Source organism: Dasypus novemcinctus, chromosome 23 (genome assembly GCF_030445035.2).
Source record: "Dasypus novemcinctus isolate mDasNov1 chromosome 23, mDasNov1.1.hap2, whole genome shotgun sequence".
Taxonomy (NCBI): domain Eukaryota; kingdom Metazoa; phylum Chordata; class Mammalia; order Cingulata; family Dasypodidae; genus Dasypus; species Dasypus novemcinctus.
The window spans coordinates 71,284,107-71,302,558 of record NC_080695.1 but is presented as its reverse complement, the minus strand read 5'-3'; the positions used below and the strand labels follow the sequence as shown (position 1 = coordinate 71,302,558).

General features: G+C 50.0%; 1 protein-coding gene across 2 annotated transcripts in view; it reads left to right on the top strand.

Annotated features, from left to right (window-relative positions):
* The first annotated feature begins 10,788 nt into the window (after positions 1-10,788).
* The window catches only part of PDPK1 (3-phosphoinositide dependent protein kinase 1), a 129,884-nt gene continuing 122,220 nt past the window's right edge, over positions 10,789-18,452 (top strand). Inside the window, exon 1 of one of the 2 annotated variants that reach the window (XM_004474855.4) lies at positions 10,789-10,956. In XM_004474855.4, coding sequence (XP_004474912.1) covers positions 10,933-10,956 — 24 coding nt within the window. In that variant the 5' untranslated portion in view covers positions 10,789-10,932. The remainder of the gene's footprint in view (positions 10,957-18,452) is intronic. The other variant, XM_004474856.4, reaches the window with a different exon arrangement.

Genomic DNA, 18,452 nt, shown 5'->3' with positions numbered 1-18,452 from the left:
GGCGCATTCCCAGCTCCGGCAGCTCCCGCGCCACCTCTCTGCTGTCCCCTGAGGCCCTGTTGCCTCCGGGCTTGGGCCTTTCCCTCTCCGTACCCCCATCTGACAACGCCCGGGTTCGGGCTGCCCGGCTCCTGCCCGGTCCTCAGCCTCTCACCACCCCGCGTTGTCTTCTAACTGACAACGTGCGGTGGAGATCCCGTGGCGCGGACACATGCCTTGTCTCTCTTAAGGCCTGAGGAGGGCAGCAGGTGTGGCTCAGTGGCTGAGCGCCCCTTCCCACACGGGAGGGCCCAGCTTCGGTTTTCCATGCTCTACATACGAACGAAAAAACGAGCTCAGGGGAGCCCCTGTGACAAGCTCAGTGGTTGAGCGCCGGCTTCCCACATACGAGATCAGGGGCTTGATCCCCGCTCCTCCACCTCAGGAGAAAAAGGTGTTGGGGAGCCCACGTGGCTGTTCGGGCTTCCTTCAATTCCTGAACCAGCTCTTGGTGCCAGCCTAGCCAGGCTCTTCCTGCCCTGGACACTCGTGCTGGGAACTGTGGGCTCCTAGACACCCTAGGGTGTCTGCAGAGGGTGGAAGGGAGGTGGGCGGATACGTGTCGTGGCCCCTGGCCTCTGGGTGGCCGCAGCAGGGCCACAGCAGGGCCTTCTGCAGGAGTTACTTTTGCAGCTAGAACACGTTACCACCGACTCAGCCACTTAAGACACCGCCAGTTACCTTCCACCACTGGGGATTCCAAGTCCGACGAGGTGTGGCTGCAGCACCCTCAAATGCTCTTGTGGGGAGCTCGTTTTCTGGCTCCTCTCGGTGCCCAGAGGCTGCCTGCATCCCTCGGTCATGGCCCCTTCCATCTGCAAAGCTGGCATGGCCAGTCGAGGGTTTTGGCTGCACATGGACGTCGCCCTGACGCTGACGCTTCCTGCCTCTTTTTTTAAAAAAAGATTTGTTGTAGTTCTCTCCTCTTGTCCCATCTCATAGTCGTTTGTGCTTTTTGTCTGTTCTCTGTTCGTTGTGTCCTCTTCTTCTTTTAGGAACCCATGACCTCCCATGTGGGAGGCAGATAGATGGTCGTTGGTTTGAGCCACCTTTGCTTCCTCCTCTCACCCCCACCCACCGGTCCACTCACTCCCCCATCCCCCTACCCACCCATCCATCCCGTTCTCCAGCAATAGACACGGGGAGCCTCAGGCGGGGCGACTCGGGGCTCTCGCGAACTGTGACCAGCATTTCTTGCCAGCCCTGGGCCGCCGTCTGCGTGTGCACTGACTGGTGGGCCTGCCCGTGCTCTGATCCCACCCTGGCCTGCAGGCGTGGTCTGGAGATGGCGGGTGAACTAGGCACCTGGCCTGTCTGCGCAATTCCCGGCTTTCCAGTCCCCTGCCCCCTGCGGGCAAAGCCTCCAGAGCTGCAGGCCCGGCTGCTTCTCTGCGCTCGCCCCTCTCCCTCGACGGCCCCCAGTCGCCCCCTCCTGGGATCTGCAGCCTGTGTGGTCCCCTCCCACCCCGTACCAGGGTTGGATTGCAAGGTCCACAGATGAGGGAGCATCTGATGGTAGGTGCTTACTTCACTTCCCAGAGCAGGTTATAAAAGACTGTAGGGAGCTGCTGTAGCGCAAGCGGTTGAACGTCAGACCACATACAAGGCCCCTCGTTCAATCCCTGGCCCTGAAAAAAAAAGTGGATGTGGCTCAAGTAGTTGAGCACTTGCCTTCCACACGAGAGGTCCAGCGCTCAGTTCCCAGCGCAACCTGAAGGAAACACAGATAAGTAGACAATGAGCAAAAGCAACCCCACAAAAATGAGCAGAAACAACCGAAGAACTGCATACATTTAGGAAGAACAGACCCAAGTATAATAAAATTGTACCCTTATATTGTAATTAGTATTGATAATTCTAAAAACAGCTATTTATAATTTGTTAATAATATTAGTTTGCATAGGGTTATCCTGAATTATGTGAACATTAATTTTCTTCAAAAATTTGAATTTAATTCTGAGTGCTTTTGTTTTCACTGGAGATGTTAGAAGCTTGTTTTCTTTAACTTCTGGAACTATTGTTATATTAGGGCATAAATGCTTTTTTATCATAAAAAAACAACAACAGGGAAGCGGACTTGGCCCAGTGGTTAGGGCGTCCGTCTACCGCATGGGAGGTCCGCGGTTCAAACCCCGGGCCTCCTTGACCCGTGTGCAGCTGGCCCATGCGCAGTGCTGATGCGCACAAGGAGTGCCCTGCCACGCAGGGGTGTCTCCTGCGTAGGGGAGTCCCACATGCAAGGAGTGCGCCCCGTAAGGAGAGCCACCCAGCGCGAAAGAAAGTGCAGCCTGCCCAGGAATGGCGCCACACACATGGAGAGCTGACACAACAAGATGACGCAACAAAAAGAAACACAGATTCCCGTGCTGCTGACAACAGAAGCAGACAAAGAAGACTACGCAGCAAATGCACACAGAGAGCAGACAACGGGGGGGGGGGTATTGGGGGGAGAAGGGGAGAGAAATAAAAATAAATCTTTAAAAAAAAAAACTGAAAAGCAGAGAGCAAAAACAACGAGCAATAAGCAAAAAGAAAAAAGGAGCAAAAACAACTAAAGAAAAACAGACAATGAGCAAAAGAATAAGACACTCTGGCTTCCATCTTTAAAAAAAAAAAGATTTATTTTTTATCCCCCCCCGCCCCCGTTGTCTGCTCTCTGTGCCCATTCGCTGTGTGTTCTTCTGTGACCACTTCTATCCTTATCAAGGGCATCTGTTTCTTTTTGTTGCGTCATCTTACTGTGTCAACTCTCTGTGTGTGCGACGCCATTCCTGGGCAGGCTGAACTTTCTTTCGCGCTGGGCGGCTCTCCTTACGGGGTGCACTCCTGGTGTGTGGGGCTCCCCTATGCGGGGACACCCCTGCGTGGCAGGGCATTCCTTGCGCGCATCAGCACTGTGCATGGGCAAAGCTCCACACAGGTCAAGGAGGCCTGGGGTTTGAACCGCGGACCTCCCATGTGGTAGGCGGACGCCCTAACCACTGGGCCAAGTCTGCTTCCCTGGCTTCCATCTTAAGCATACGCTCCCTTTTGGGTCGCTTGCTCCGGGGAAAGCCAGCTGCCGTGTCATGGGGACGCTCAGCCCCATGGAGAAGAGAAGGACTGAGGCCTCCAGCCGGCAGCTTTGGGCATGTGCTTGCCCAGAAGTGCCTCCTCCAGCCCCAGTGTGGCCAACAGCTGGACTGTAGCCTCCAGAGACCTTGAGCCAGATGGCCCAGCCCTGCCCCTCCTGGATCCCTGGCCCACGCCAGCCATGCAATGTGAAAAACCACACCATGTGAAACGTTTGTTGTATTTAGCCATGGGTTTGGGGATAATTTTTTACATGGTGGTAGATAAATGCACTGTGGCTGTGGGCAGCAGGCCCCCTGACCCCTGAAGCTCGTGTCACAAGTGTAGTGGAGGCCGAAAGTGAGGAAGGTGTGGGATGGCTCAGGCCAAGTGCAAGTGCGGGGCTTGTTGGCAGGGGGTGTGTCCCCCATGGCCCACTCAGATGAGGCAGCTGCTTGGCCGCTCCTGGGGGCTACAGGGTGGAGCGTGACCTCACAATCTCAGGGCAAGACATCACACTTCCAGCCCAAAGCCACCCCTGCCCGAAGCTCTGGGCAGGGGAAGAGGCAGGTAAGAGCCAGGGGGGCTCTTCTCCCAGCCGGGGTGCTGACCAACTGCACTGAGCTGGGGATGTCATCTCCCCTCATGCCTGTGGTCCTGGGACAGGCAGTTGGAACCAATCTGGGAGGGGATCCCCTGGCTCTCAGAGGTAAGAGGAGCAGCCTGGCCTGGGCCTTGTTTTCTTTTATTTCCAGCAGGCACCAGGAACCAAACCTGGGACCTTGCGTGAGTGAGGCAGGTGCTCAACTGCTCACGCCAACTCGGCTCCCTTGTTGTGTCTCTCATTGTTTATCCTCTTTGTGTCTCTATGCATATCTCTCTCTCAGAGCTTTGTCCTGTTTTGTATGTGTGTGTTTTCAGTAGCTGCATACAATTCACTGGGATGAAGGTCTCATAATTTATTTGACCATTCTCTTGTTGATAAATATTTGGATTGTTATTTTTTTCTTGATATGAAAGCAGTGCTGCCAGAAGCATTCTTGCACACTTTACGACATGAACGAGAGCTGCTTAGAATTCCCAGGAAGAAGATATGCTCGTTTAATTAAACGATATTTGTCACACTGTTTAAGTGGCCAAATAAAAAGGCTTATAATGGAAAACAGAACACCGACCTCATCTTCTTTGCTTACGTCCTACTTATTACCATTTAAAAAATGTTTCCTGATATTTGTCTAAATCTTGTAAATAATATCGTTATCCTTTGTGTCTTGACTCACCACTCGTAGTCGTTATCTATTGCCTTTGTCTTAGAAAAGGTGAGGATTGACTTTGTTATCCCCTTCCTGTCTCCTCTCCTGCCGTGGCGGAGTGCAAGTACCAGTGGAATCAGTGTGTCTGTATCATAAGTATTGCCGACAGCTGAGATGAGTGGTGAGCTGGGGTTATGCTTCTTTCCAGTATGGCTGTCTTTCTGCAGTCTTCCTCATCTCTCTGTCAGTTTCTCCACACAACTTTCTATGTGGTGAAGCACATCAGATCATCTGTCACTTTTGGTATTTTCTGGAGTCTCCTGAAAGCCTGCTCTGCCTGGGCCTGGGTGCTCACTGCTGACAACTCTTAACTCTAGATTTCTCTTCACCATCCTTTTAAAATGGCATCTCATCTCATGGTACTCCTGGGATCCACCTTACTGAATTCCCTTTTTTCCCCACAGCACATTTCACTTTCTAACATAGCATAAATTTTATTTTGTTTATGTTTACTGTTTCTCCTTCTCTCCACCAGTAGTATGTGTTTCACAGTTTTGCTCACTGATGAATCCTGCATGTCTAGCACAGTCCTTGGCACAAAGAGGAGGCAGCTCAATAAATATTTGTTGAATGGACAAATCTTTACCATACTCCTGTGTATTATGGTCTGTGTTTCATTCTATTTCCTGGATCTCACATTTTCCTCTTCCTTGGTTCACTCCCTTGTTTGGTAGAGCACACCCTTCAGTAACTTTCTGAGAAAGGATGCTTGTGAGACCTATATTGTTAGTCTCTGTAGCTAAATGTATATATTAGCACTCACACTTGGTGTACAGTCTGGCAAGTTTCTTTACCTGTAAGATCACAATCAACATTGAGAATCTGCTTCATAAGGTTGTGATGATAAATAAAAATACATCGTCTAGAATTGTGAGCATTCTCTCAGGAGAAGTGGTCATTACTTGGTGAGGACCTGTAGCAGTTTGATATAGTTATGAATTCCAAAAATAGGTATTGGATTATGTTTGTAAACTGGTCTGTACCTGGGCATGATTAAGTTATGATTAGGGCTTTGATTGGGCCACGTCAGTAAGGTGTTGAGTCCCCACCCACCAAGGGGTAAAAATAAAAGATATGGCAAAGGACAGAGTTGGAGGTTTGTTTTTTTTTTTTTTAAAGATTTATTTATTTATTTAATTCCCCCCCTCCCCTGGTTGTCTGTTCTTGGTGTCTATTTGCTGCGTCTTGTTTCTTTGTCCGGGAAGTGTGGGCGGCGCCATTCCTGGGCAGGCTGCTCTTTCTTTTCACGATGGGCGGCTTTCCTCATGGGCGCACTCCTTGCGCGTGGGGCTCCCCCACGCGGGGGACACCCTTGCGTGGCACGGCACTCCTTGCGCGCATCAGCACTGTGCATGGCCAGCTCCACACGGGTCAAGGAGGTCCGGGGTTTGAACCGCGGACCTCCCATATGGTAGACGGACGCCCTAACCACTGGGCCAAAGTCCGTTTCCCAGAGTTGGAGGTTTTTGATGTTGGAGTTTGATGCTGCGGTCTTAAGCTGGAGCCCAGGGAAGTAAGCTCCCAGAGGAAAGAGAAGCCAGCCCCAGGAAGGGAGGGATCCTGAGCTGGAGAGAAGCAAGCCCTGGGAAGAGAGGAACCCAGGAAGCCCGAACCCTGGCAGACACTGGTGGCCATCTTGCTCTAACATGTGAAATAGACTTTGGTGAGGGAAGTAACTTATGCTCTATAGCCTGGTATCTGTAAGCTCCTACCGCAAATAAATAACCTTATAAAAACCAACTGATTTCTGACGTTTTGCATCAGCTCCCCTTTGACTGACTGATACAGGACCAAAATATAAAATAAGGTTGTTGGAAGGTAGTCGAGTACAGTAGATAAAAGCAGGGCTTTGGTGTCAGTCAGGGCTGGTTTTAAGTCCTGTTCTCAGTGACCACAGGGGAGGCAAGTCATTGAAGCCTCGGCTTCCTCCTTTGAAAAACTCCACATGCTTTTCTCCATGTGGCTCATGGGGCCGTTGAGAGATGAGACAAGTTGGCTCTCTCCAGATGTAGTAGGGGTGGCTGATGTAGGCTAGCAGCATGTTCCCAAATGTTGGCTGTGTCTTGTTATGGCGTCTTTGTCCACTCAGGTTTACGTGTCAACTGGAACCATTTTTCTGGAGCAGGGCAGGCAACTGGGCAGCATGTATCAAAAGCCTTGAGAGGCACGCCTGCTCTTGGACCTCACAATTCTATGGTCTAAGCATTTATCATTAGGAAATAAGCTGTGCCTGGTTTTACTACAGGGTCTCGCTCAGAAGGCACCCCCTCGGGGTCCACAAAGACAGAGCTTGAGCTGTACACGACTAGCTGAACTAGAGGAGGCTCACCCCACGAGTCCTCTGCAGCCTTTGTGACCCAGGAAGAGGGCAGTCAAATGCTGAGAGCACTCTAAGGATGCCACCCGAACTTGAGGTGAAAAAAGCAAATATCCTTCTGGGTGATGAACTACACCGTACTTTCTCTGTGTGTATGTGTTTTTTTTAAAGATTTATTTATTTATTTAATTTCCCCCCCTCCCCCGGTTGTCTGTTCTTTGTGTCTGTTTGCTGCATCTTGTTTCTTTGTCCGCTTCTGTTGTCCTCAGCAGCACGGCAAGTGTGGGTGGCGCCATTCCTGGGCAGGCTGCACTTTCTTTCGCGCTGGGCGGCTCTTCTTATGGGTGCACTCCTTGCGCGTGGGGCTCCCCTACGTGAGTGACACCCCTGCGTGGCGCGACACTCCTTGCGCGCATCAGCACTGCGCATGGGCCAGCTCCATGGGCCAAGGAGGCTTGGGGTTTGAACCGTGGACCTCCCATGTGGTAGACAGACGCCCTAACCACTGGGCCAAGTCTGTTTTCCTGTGTGTGTTTTTTTTTTAAACAGCCCTCTTTTCCCCTGTCTATTTTTTTTTTAATTTTTTTAAATTTATTTTTTTCTCTCCCCTTGCAGCTTGCTTGCTGTCCTGTGTCCATTCGCTGTGCGTCCTTCTGTGTCTGCTTGTCTATCTTTGTTGCATCATCTTGCTGCACCAGTTCTCTGCGGGCGTGGGCTGTCAGCTCTCCTGGACCAGCCTGCCTTCACAAGGAGGCCCTGGAATGCGAACCCAAGGCCTCTCATATGGTAGACCGGAGCCCAGTCGATTGCGCCACAGCCGTTTCCCATCTGTTGTTGTTGTTGTTGTTGTTGTTTTAATTATTTATTTATTATTATTTTTTTAAATTACATTTTAAAAAAATGAGGTCCCATTCAACCCCACCACCCCCACCCCCCACTCCCCCCACTCCCCCCACAGCAACACTCTCTCCCATCATCATGACACATCCATTGCACCTGGTAAGTTCATCTCTGAGCATCACTGCACCCCATAGTCAATGGTCCACATCATAGCCCAGACTCTCTCACGTTCCATCCAGTGGGCCCTGGGGGGATCTACAGTGTCCCGTAATTGTCCGTGACGCACTATCCAGGACAACTCCATGTCCCGAAAACACCTCCACATCTCATCTCTTCCTCCCGTTCCCCACACCCAGCAGCCCCCATGGCTACTGTTCCCACACCCATTCCACATTTTCTCTGTGGACATTGGATTGGTTGTGTCCATTGCACACCTATGTCAAGTGAGGGCTTAGATTCCACATGGGTACTGGATGCACTCCTCCCGCTTCTAGTTGTAGACACTCTAGGCTCCATGTCGTGGTGGTTGACCTTCTTCAACTCCATGTTAGCTGAGTGGAGTAAGTCCAATAAATCAAAGTGTAGGAGCTGAAGTCTGTTGAGGCTCTGGGCCTGGGTGTCATATTATCAGTCCAGAGATTCAAATCCCCTACATATATCTTAAACCCAGCACCAACTACAATTCCAATAAAGTAGCATGCAAGTCTTGTGAAAAGAGATCCCCTCTGAGTCCAATTCCATCACGCAGAAACACCAGCTCCAAAGAAGGGCCATCTGTCATGGCAGTGAACCCCTTCTGCCATGACCATAGAACCCGTGGGTCTCTTTATCCCTCAAAAAACCAATACCTAGGGTTGTATCTACCTTATCTGTCTCTTAGACTCTGTTCAGTTGTACATAGGGGTATTCCTTCTGACAACCTTCAGACTCTTTTTTAGAGACTCACAGCCTTATAATCTCATTTCTCCTTTCCATTTCCCCCTTACATTAGGTCAAACCGCTTCCCGAAGTCATGTTATTATATGTAGACAGGTATATTCTGCTGTTCCGCATTGAATCTTTAATTCAAGGTCATTTTCTAGTTGCTTCTTCAGCTGGTATGTGGTAGTGATCCCTCGGTGCCAGGGAGGCTCATCCCCGGGTGTCGTGTCCCACGCTGGGGGGAATGCATCGCATCTACATGCTGAGTTTGGCTGTGAGAGTGGCCACATTTGAGTAACATGAATGCTGTCAGGAGGAAACCCCCAGGCACAATGCTACTCTAGGCCTTGTTCTTATTGCAGGTGCATAGGCTCAAAAGTGTAGCCATTAGTATCAAGAGCCCACTGTTGGGCCCTCCTTCCTTCCTGGTTCTTGCCGTTGCACCTGGAGGATTGCCGCTGCTCTCCCAGGGCCCACGACAGTGACCCCCCGGCCAGGAGCCCAGTACCCCCCCAGCTGTTGTTTTTAATTGTTTCCACTATGAGTATATGTAGACATTACCATATACCCTGGGCATATGCCCTGTATAACTCCCTGTCAACCATATATATCCTGTCAATAACATCCCATATCAGTATTCCTCCGCTGCCATTGTTGAACCACTCTGTGATCCAAAACTTCCCGTAAAGTGAATCCCAACATAATGTCAGCTTCAGGAGAGTCTTAGATCACCGAAATTCATATATACAATATACAGTATTTCCCCAGATTCACCATAAAACCTTTTCCCTTCCACAGCAATAATCTTTTAACTTATTCATATCATATTTCCTGAAACTGATGTACAGATTCCGAAACTATAGTTTTCAAACACGGTGACATTTGTGCTTACTATGTGGTCCATACTTTAGGTTGTACAGTTTTTTAAATTTTTTAGTTATCCTATGTTTTGTCTTATGGTTTTCATTATTAGTCTGTCGTCCCCTCTATGTTTTTGGTGTAATATTAGCTGTTTTATATTCATCCTCGTGTACTCTCACATAACTCCTCTTTTGCCCCCTTATTTACCTTTGTTCCATCCATTGCACATCCATTTTCCCCTCCCCTTAGGGCCCACAACGCCTGCCAATCTAATGCCCTGGGAGCCGTCCTTTCTCACGAGAGATACAGTTCTCTCTATTCGACGGCATTAGTCTTCCCCAGGATATGGGTCCACCCCACCCAATGGTAGAACCCACCTTGGCAAAATGAGCCTTCAGCTATTCCCTCCGAAGTCCGTCCCGCATCAGACCATACCCCCTGAGCGTCCTAACCAGGTAACCCTCCTACTTATACTTTGATATGTTTTACTCAACATTTATTTCTCAACGAACTTCTGACACTCTCCCATGTTCGTATGTTGCCCCTCCCTCCCACCTATGTTGTTGTTTTTTAAGGTATACAGTGTGTGTAGAGTCCTGATGCTACGCAGCCTCTGCTTCCTCGTCTAAAGAGTGGGGCGACAGTAAAAGGAATGCTTGTTTAAAAGAGGTTAGGTATGAAATGCCTAACTTAGAGTACGTGCTTAAGAAGTAGCAGCGGCTTCTGCTATTGAGCAATTCACTCTAGTCAATAATGAGTTTATTTCATTGATATGTTTCTGTATTGTCTAAACGATCATAAAAACATACACCTATATTGCTTTTGGATATAGAAAAAAAAAGGTTACTTAAAAATATGAAAGCCATTGGGTAACAAAGATGTTTCTAACTTGAAGACAACATAATCGCCATCAACAACAACGAAACGAAAAATGCAGTCCTAGGCAGAGAAAAACGTTCTAAGGACGTCCCTGGACAATTAACAGAGACGGGATGGGTTTGTGTTCTGCCTTATAAACGCGTCTTTATATGTCCTTCCGCGAACGCTTTAGTTTTGTAACTAGGAAAGTTGCGTCTCTCGTTGTTTACGCAGGGTCCGCCCGGGAGTCCGAGCCCGGGGTTCGAGCCCCGCTCCGTCGCTGCCTCGGGCGTGACCTTGGCCCGAGCCCCTGCCCCCGGAGCCTCAGTTTCCCTATCTGGGAGCCCAGGATGACAGCTCGCCCCCTCCCCGCTCCGCCCCACGGGCGCCCGGATTGGCTCGCGCGGGCCGTCCCCCAAGGCGGGGCCGGGCCGTTGCCGCCCGCCGGGCCCCAACCCGGAAGTGCGGCTCCGGGGGCGGGAGCAGGGGCGGGGCTGGCCGGGGCCGCGGCGGAGTGACGGCGAGCATAGCCAATGGCCGCGGGCGGTGGCGGCGCGGCGGAAGTCCCGCCCGGCGTCGCGCGGGGGCGGGGCGGCGCCGGGGGCGGCGGGCAGCGGGGCGGGCACAGGATGAGGGCGGCCATTGCTGGGGCTCCGCCGCGGGGAGGAGGACGCTGAGGAGACACCGAGCCGCGCAGCGCTGCGGGGGAGGGCCCGCGCCGACGCGGGGCCCATGGCCAGGACCACCAGCCAGCTAGTGAGTGCGCGGCGGCGGGGCGGACGTGCCGGTCTGTGGGCCCCGTCGAGCCCGGCGGCCGCCAGGGGCCCGGCGAGGAGGGGCGGCGCGGGGTCCCGCGGGTCAGGCGGCGCCTCACCTGCGCCGGGCCGGGCCGGGGAGCGGGCCCTGGCCGGGGGCAGCCCCTGCTCGGCTGCCGCGGGAGCCCGGGCCGGGCCGCGGCGGGCGCCGGCACCGGCCGGGGGCGCTGACAGACGCGCGGAGGGCGGGGGCGGCCGGGGAGGTGTCACCCGGCCAGTGGGGTGGGAGTGCCTGGAAAGTTTGTTTTCGGCTCGTCGCAGCCTGGAGCCGAGCCTCCGGGGTTACCTTTCGGTTGTGCCTGCGGAGGAACCGCCCTGGCCGTCACTTGTGCGAGCAGCAGATGCAGAAGGTGCGAGTTCTCGTTCCGCGCACCTGATGCTCCCGGGACCTCATTGCCAAGTTTGGGGTCAGGATAGATCCCGATAAATTCGTCTCTCACGGCCCGGCCGAGGGGCTTTTGGGTGCTTTCCTTGCCTCGTGCCAGGCCACATGCTTCAGTGTTGTGGGAAGCCCCTGGGAGCCGAGTTTGGACCTAGCACCGAAGGGAAGGTGAGCCTGACAGGTAGGAGGCGATCTTAATGGGGAAAAAAAAAACCAACAACCCAGTAACACTTGGGTTAAGTGTTTTGTTGAAAGTATCGCTAATGTTTCGGTGTTTTCTCTCTCTGTTGCTAAAAGTAGTCGTAGCGTGTTCTTGTTTTCACTCCAAGTTCGTGAGTCTTGGGAAGATGGTTGAATGATTTATACCTTGTATGTGAATGCGAGGTGAGTGGCAGAAGAACATTTGGACAGGCTGCATAATTCGTTTCAAAAGGCAAATCCCTTCAATGAAGGAGAACCTCTTAAGTTTACTTGGTCCCTTATCTTCCAGGTTTACTCTAGTGATCCTTAACTTTTTTTTTTTTTAAGTCGGTACTAGGGATTGAACCAGGGACCTCATACATGGGAAGCAGGCGCTCAACCACTGAGCTTACACCCACTCTCCTGTTTAACTTTTGAGGGCAGGGGACTCATTGTCCCCTTTGAGACCAACAAAAGATGAGTCTGCACCTGAAAAAATGCACAGCCGCACCAAATTCTGTAACTGCCTGGGGAGGCTCTGGAACCTGCTGCAGCTCATCCCTGGGTCCTCCGAAGAGATGAGTGACACCAAGTTAGTGCAATGTCTAAAAGAAGGAGGACCCGTTCAGTTGAGGAAAATGGTGAAAGGTGACAGGCATGTCATTGACTATTGCAACAAGGGTGGCTGTGCCCTGGGGGCCTCGGCTAATACGGAAACCTGAATTAGGCCCCGGTGGATGACAGGTGTGGAAGTTTGTAAACTGCACCTTCACACAGGGGTGCTGTTGCAATGCAAGGTGCCTGCTTTGATGGCGTCCATCAGAGAGGAAAAGAGCACGTGTTCTCACGGCCTTGTTGGTTCTGCGTGGTGGACTGGCACTTGATGTCTGCACATGGCAGCTGTTTAGTGCCAAAATGCTGGAAACCAGTGAGAAGAAATAACTAGGAGAATAGGTGGGCCTCTCATCAGGAAGTGAGGAGCTGGGCATTTGCGGCTTTGTCACATAGATTCCAAACATACATGTGTGAGAACGCGCCATGTTTCTCGTCTCTGGTGACAGAGAGAGGCTGGATGCTGGATTTCCACGGTGCTAGTGGGTGTGCATCTGGATCTTTAAGGTGGCCCTAGGGACAGAGGGGAAGACCCTGTCCTGATGACTTATTTCCCCATGTCTTTATAAGTGTGCATTCAATGGAGGGAGCAGTGTGATCTGTGAAGTTAGAGAATGGTTTAGCATAGTTTGTCCTGAGGTGGGCTGAGAGCTATAAGCTCATTTTACTGGGGACTCACGGTAAGGCAGGCACCTTGCTAGGTACCATTTACTGAGTTGGCCTATTGTCTCAACAGTCTTGGGAGGTTGGTGCCATTTCCATTTTACAGATGTGGAAAACTGACACCAAAGAAGTTAATACCTGCCTTGTAAGTAGCAGAGTGCAGTGTAGTCCCAAGGCCGAGGGAGGGTAGAGGCCCGGTGCCACACTGTCCCTCGTGTGAGTGACTGCCAGAGGGAGTGTCTGCAGGACAGCGCAGCTCAGCTTGGCTTAAGGGCGCCTTCAGCACCTCTGCCTGGGATGTCTTCCAGAGGATGGCGCTTGAATGTCCTGGCTGTGTGGTGCTGGAGGCAGGAGGGGCATCTTCCTATAGAACAGCATACTTATTTATTTCTTTGGGCAGATGGCTGACCTCCGTGAGCCCTGGAGTCTTCCTTGGACTCATGCTGTCAGAAAGCAGCTGTTTGGAAAGAGGCTCTGGATGATCCTTATTTGAGGGCTGATAATTCTGAATAGGTGAAGCTTGGAATTCTTCCTTTGCAGAAGAGCACTGTGTGTTGATTCTGTTAAAGGTAGATTTGGGGGACTAGGTGGGGTGGCTCCCTGCCCACTTCTTGGGTGGCTCTAACTTTCGGAACTTTTCGGAAGTATTGCTGCATTTGTGAGGAAGGTGGTGGCAAAAGCAGAGAGCATGGAATGAGGTAGCTTCTGAGTCCCTTTTGGGTGGCTCCTTGTGTGGCTACTTCTGATTTGCGACCTGATAATTTCTGCCCCAGGGAATCTCCTCTAGCAGTTATGGAGCCGAATCCAGAGCCTGTGAGATGAGGTCCCAGTAGTAATAAGAGGTGGGGTAGAGGTCTGTTTTGCTCTAATGTGTGTTTATAAGAGGAATCAAAGCAACAGCCTCCGAGAGACACAGGATCGGAAAAGAGGTCTTGGACAGTTGTACAAGGCATGCTTTTGGCCTCTTAAGTTACCTTCAGAACAATTTCAGGGAAGAGGAAGAGGAGGCTCCTGAGTGTGAACCCCTTTTCTGTCCAGGCCCTCCTTCAATGCTGTGAGCCGACTGATCTGGGGTTCACGTGCACCTGGGCCAGTGGATTGACCCCAGCGTGAGATGGAGCTTGGCAAGTGCATGATGAACTGGGAAACTCGACACTGATGATTGTGTTTGGAAGAGTATTTGCTGGCATGACACTTTGCCTGGCGCTAAGGGGTATTTCTGAGTAGATGCACTTTGACAGAATTCCACGTGTTGTTTTAGATCTACAACTAGACCAAGCAGTCGCTGCTGAGGGAGACTTACTGCTGAGATGACTCTCTGAGCAGGTGTGAGGGGCTGAGTCCACATGTGCTGCATGCTCTGCGCCTGCCCTCCTGGTAACAGGTGCCAGTGGGGGAGCATAGCACAGTTGTTTTGAAGGTTCAAAGGGCAAGTTCACTGGGGAGGAAGTAGCTAGTGTGGAAACTGTAATTTTTAACATTTATCATTCAGGTCTTTTCGTAGTATGTTCTTTTGAAACTGGATAACATTCTTTTTCACTGTGATACCAGCCTCCCCCACCCTTTTTTTTTTTTTAATTGACTATTGAGAAATGGTTGTTTATGTAGTCTCTACCTAAACAGGCACAGTGCGTTTTCTCAAAGAGTACCAATGTGAAGAATTGGCTCCATTAATGAGGGAATCCATTTAATGATAGAATCTTAGAGAAGAGAAACTTGTTTGGGTATGTAATGATTCTTGGGGTCCATTTTTCTGTTGACACTTGGATTTATATATTTGCGTAAAGTCTCTTTCCATCCTTTTTAGTCTTAGAATGTTTTCCTAATATTTAAATGGACATTTTTACTCTAAGAAATTCCAAGTAGTTTTTAGTTATTACTGAATGTTCTTCAGAGAGATACTGGGTTCATTATAGAGAATTTACCTTTATGGACTTCAAATCCCTTAACAAGAACCATTCAGGTTTATATTTAAACTGTCAGATTATCCATAGAACCAACAGAAGTTGTAGCTGATAGTACTGCAGATTCAGTTGATGAGCACATTGGCTGAGTCTGCCATTGGCAGTCTGCTCCTGAGCGCACGGTCCCTTGAAGAATGAACAGTATGTTATTTCCACCTGAAGTTTGGCTGTAGGGCCTGACCAAGGTGGGCACGTGCTCGTGGATGGCACAGGGACTTCCTTCATTCCATGAGCTGTCCCAGGGTACTCTGTCCCAGGGACTGTGCTCGGGACTGTCCTGGCTGCCTTCCGGGCTTCCAACCAGTGGGCAGCCTGCAGGGAGGGGAAATATTTGAAGCTGTGGTTGCAGGTCTGACTGGATGCCAAGGAGGTTGACTCTGGAGGGCTGGGCCTTCTGTGTCCGTGGCGCTCCTAGTAAGTCTGTCCAGGTAGAAGAGGGCAGATGAGGGGCTGCCAGTAGGTGGCTGTGGTATTTCAGCCCACACGCACCTGGTGGAGGCTGAGCTTTTACAGTAAGTTCATTGTGAAGTTTCTATTCTTCATCCTGTTTTTCTCTTTTGGAATTAATTTTACTGCATTACAAGTTGTATCGCAAAGTGACTGCTGTGTTGGATGCTGTCAGAGAAGGCTGATAAGATTTGCAGGGAAAACTGGAAGCCTCACTGAATTCTCTCATTTAGTGCTTTGACATGCGGTGGAGACCTGTGAGGAAAGAGGCTTAGAGTTAACCTTTCAATTCTTCCTCCCTGTTTCCAGTAGATAGGGAGGGCAGGGCCTGCAGGTGGACCTGGGAACTCTGCTCCCACCTGCGTGCCCTACAGACCTTGCTCTTGAACCTGAATGTGAAAAGTGGCGCGTGTGTGGCTCTAGCAGGCCTTTAGCACTCTGTGTACTCAGATGGCCACAAATGCTTTCCGGCCAGGGAAGGGCCTGGGGCACACTTGTTTACATCTGGGGGACAGTGACCGCAATGCTTTCTCACCCCTCTCTCTGGTCTGGTTGGCTGAGAACATTGACACACTTTACTTCCTAGTTCCCCTTTCCTAGTTAGGGAGGAAGTGAGGGACTTGCTCACTGGGTCCCCAGATTCCAGTGACTTCTCCTACCTCCGCTGGTCTGCCACATTGTTCCTCCTTGGTGAGGGTCCATGCCTTAGAGGCCTCTGTGATCTTGCCCCTCTTTCTAACCTGTCTGGCCCAGGATCCCTTCTCCAGGCCCTTCCTCTTTGCCTGAAGAAATTCCCCTCAAGGGACCCCTGCCCCCGTGACTGCAAAGCCTTTTCTGACCAACCAGCTTCTCTGGAGCTGTCTCCCTCCCCTAGGCCTTTGGTCTGAAACAGGTTTTGCACCTTGCTGCATCCTTATCTTTCTGAACCTTGAGTTTCTAAGTGACTTCTGTTGCTCTTTCTTGCTTTTTCACCTCATGGTTCTCATACCTTAGCCTCCTGTGCTGTGTTTGTCACATACTTGTCTTACCGTGTTTGCGTCTTATTTACAAAAACATGTTTAATTCCTGCTTGTGCATTCTGATACTCCTGCATTCAGAGCTGTCAGTATTTGAGGAATGGTCTCATCATAAGCTGTTTGTTGCCTATTTAATACCAAGCACAAGGGTATTCCAAACTAGGAGGCAGTCAAATGGCCAAAAACACAGAACCATGTTCGACATCTTCAGTGTCTAAGGAAAGAGAACCTTAAGCTGGATTGGCTCCTTTTCTATATGCATACTATGCTTCAGTAATAACTTCTTAAAATCATAAAGTTTAAAAACATTTTGCCAGATCAATGAGTGAAATTGGCAAGATGTGTTTGATGAAGGTGCAGGAAACTGGTACTCAATACTTTTCCCGAGACATCCACAGCCAACATCATACTTAATGGGGAAAGGTTGAAAACTTTCCCCTCGAAGATCCTGGAGCAAGGCAAGGATGTCCACTGTCAACATTGTTATTCAGTATTTTTTGTTGTTTATTTTTCTTTATTTTCTTTCTTTTTTTAAATATTGTACTAGAAGTTCTAGCTTGGGCAATTAGATAAGAAAACAATGGGAAACGGACTTTGGCCCAGTGGTTAGGGCGTCCGTCTACCATATGGGAGGTCCGCGGTTCAAACCCCGGGCCTCCTTGACCCGTGTGGAGCTGGCCATGCGCAGCGCTGATGCGCGCAAGGAGTGCCGTGCCACGCAAGGGTGTCCCCCGCGTGGGGGAGCCCCACACGCAAGGAGTGCGCCCGTGAGGAAAGCCGCCCAGCGTGAAAAGAAAGTGCAGCCTGCCCAGGAATGGCGCCGCCCACACTTCCCGTGCCGCTGACGACAACAGAAGCGGACAAAGAAACAAGACGCAGCAAATAGACACCAAGAACAGACAACCAGGGGAGGGGGGGAAATTAAATAAAATAAATAAATCTTAAAAAAAAAAAAAAAAAAAAAAGAAAACAAAAAGCATCCAAATAGGAAAAGAGGAAGTAAAACTCTCACTGTTTGCAGATGACCTGAACCTGTACTTAAAAATTTCTAAAGTTTCCATGACAAAGCTACTTGAGCTAATAAATAAGTTCAGCAAAGTGGCAGGATACAAAATCAACGCACAAAAATCAGTAATGTTTTTGTACACTAGTACTGAACAATCTAAGGAATAAATCAGAGAAAAAATTCCATTTACAATAGCAACAAAAAGACTCAAATACCTAGGAATCAGTTTAACCGAAGAAGTATAGGACTTATATGCAGAAAACTATAAAACAATGCTAAAAGAAATTTTTAAAAAGACCTAAACAAATGAAAAGACATTCTGTGTTCATGGATTGGAAGAATAAATATTGTGAAGATGGCAGTCTTACCTAAACTGATCTATAAAAGATTTATTTATTTTACTTCATTTTATTTATCCTCCCGCTTGTGGTTTGTGCTCACAGTCTGCCGACAGCTTTCTGCAGTGGCGTGGGCCGGCTTGCCCTAACCAGAGACCTGGGAATCGAACCCAGGGCCCCCCATGTGATAGATGGGAGCCCAATCACCTGAGCCACATCCGCCTCCCATAAACTGATCTATAGATTCAATGCAATACCAACCAAAATCCCAATAGCTTACTTTACAGAAATAGAAAAGGCAATTACCAAATTCATTTGGAAGGGAAAGTGCACCCAAATAGCCAGAAGCATTCTAAAAAAGAAGAGCGACATGGGAGGAATTTCACTGCCTGCCCTTGAAACATATTACAAAGCCACGTTGGTCAAAACAGCATGGTACTGGCATAAAAATAGACACATTGATGAGTGGTATAGAATTGAGAACCCAGAAATAAACCCTCACCTATACAGTCAACTAGTTTTTGACAAACCTACCAAATCCACGTTAATGGGACAAAACAGTCTCTTCAACAAATGGTGCTGGGACAATTGGATATCTATAATCACAAGAATGAAAGACATCTGCTAGCTTACTCCCTATAGAAGAATTGGGGAAACGGACTTTGGCCCAGTGGTTAGGGCGTCCGTCTACCATATGGGAGGTCCGCGGTTCAAACCCCGGGCCTCCTTGACCCGTGTGGAGCTGGCCATGCGCAGTGCTGATGCGCGCAACGAGTGCCTTGCCATGTAAGGGTGTCCCCCGCGTGGGGGAGCCCCACGCACAAGGAGT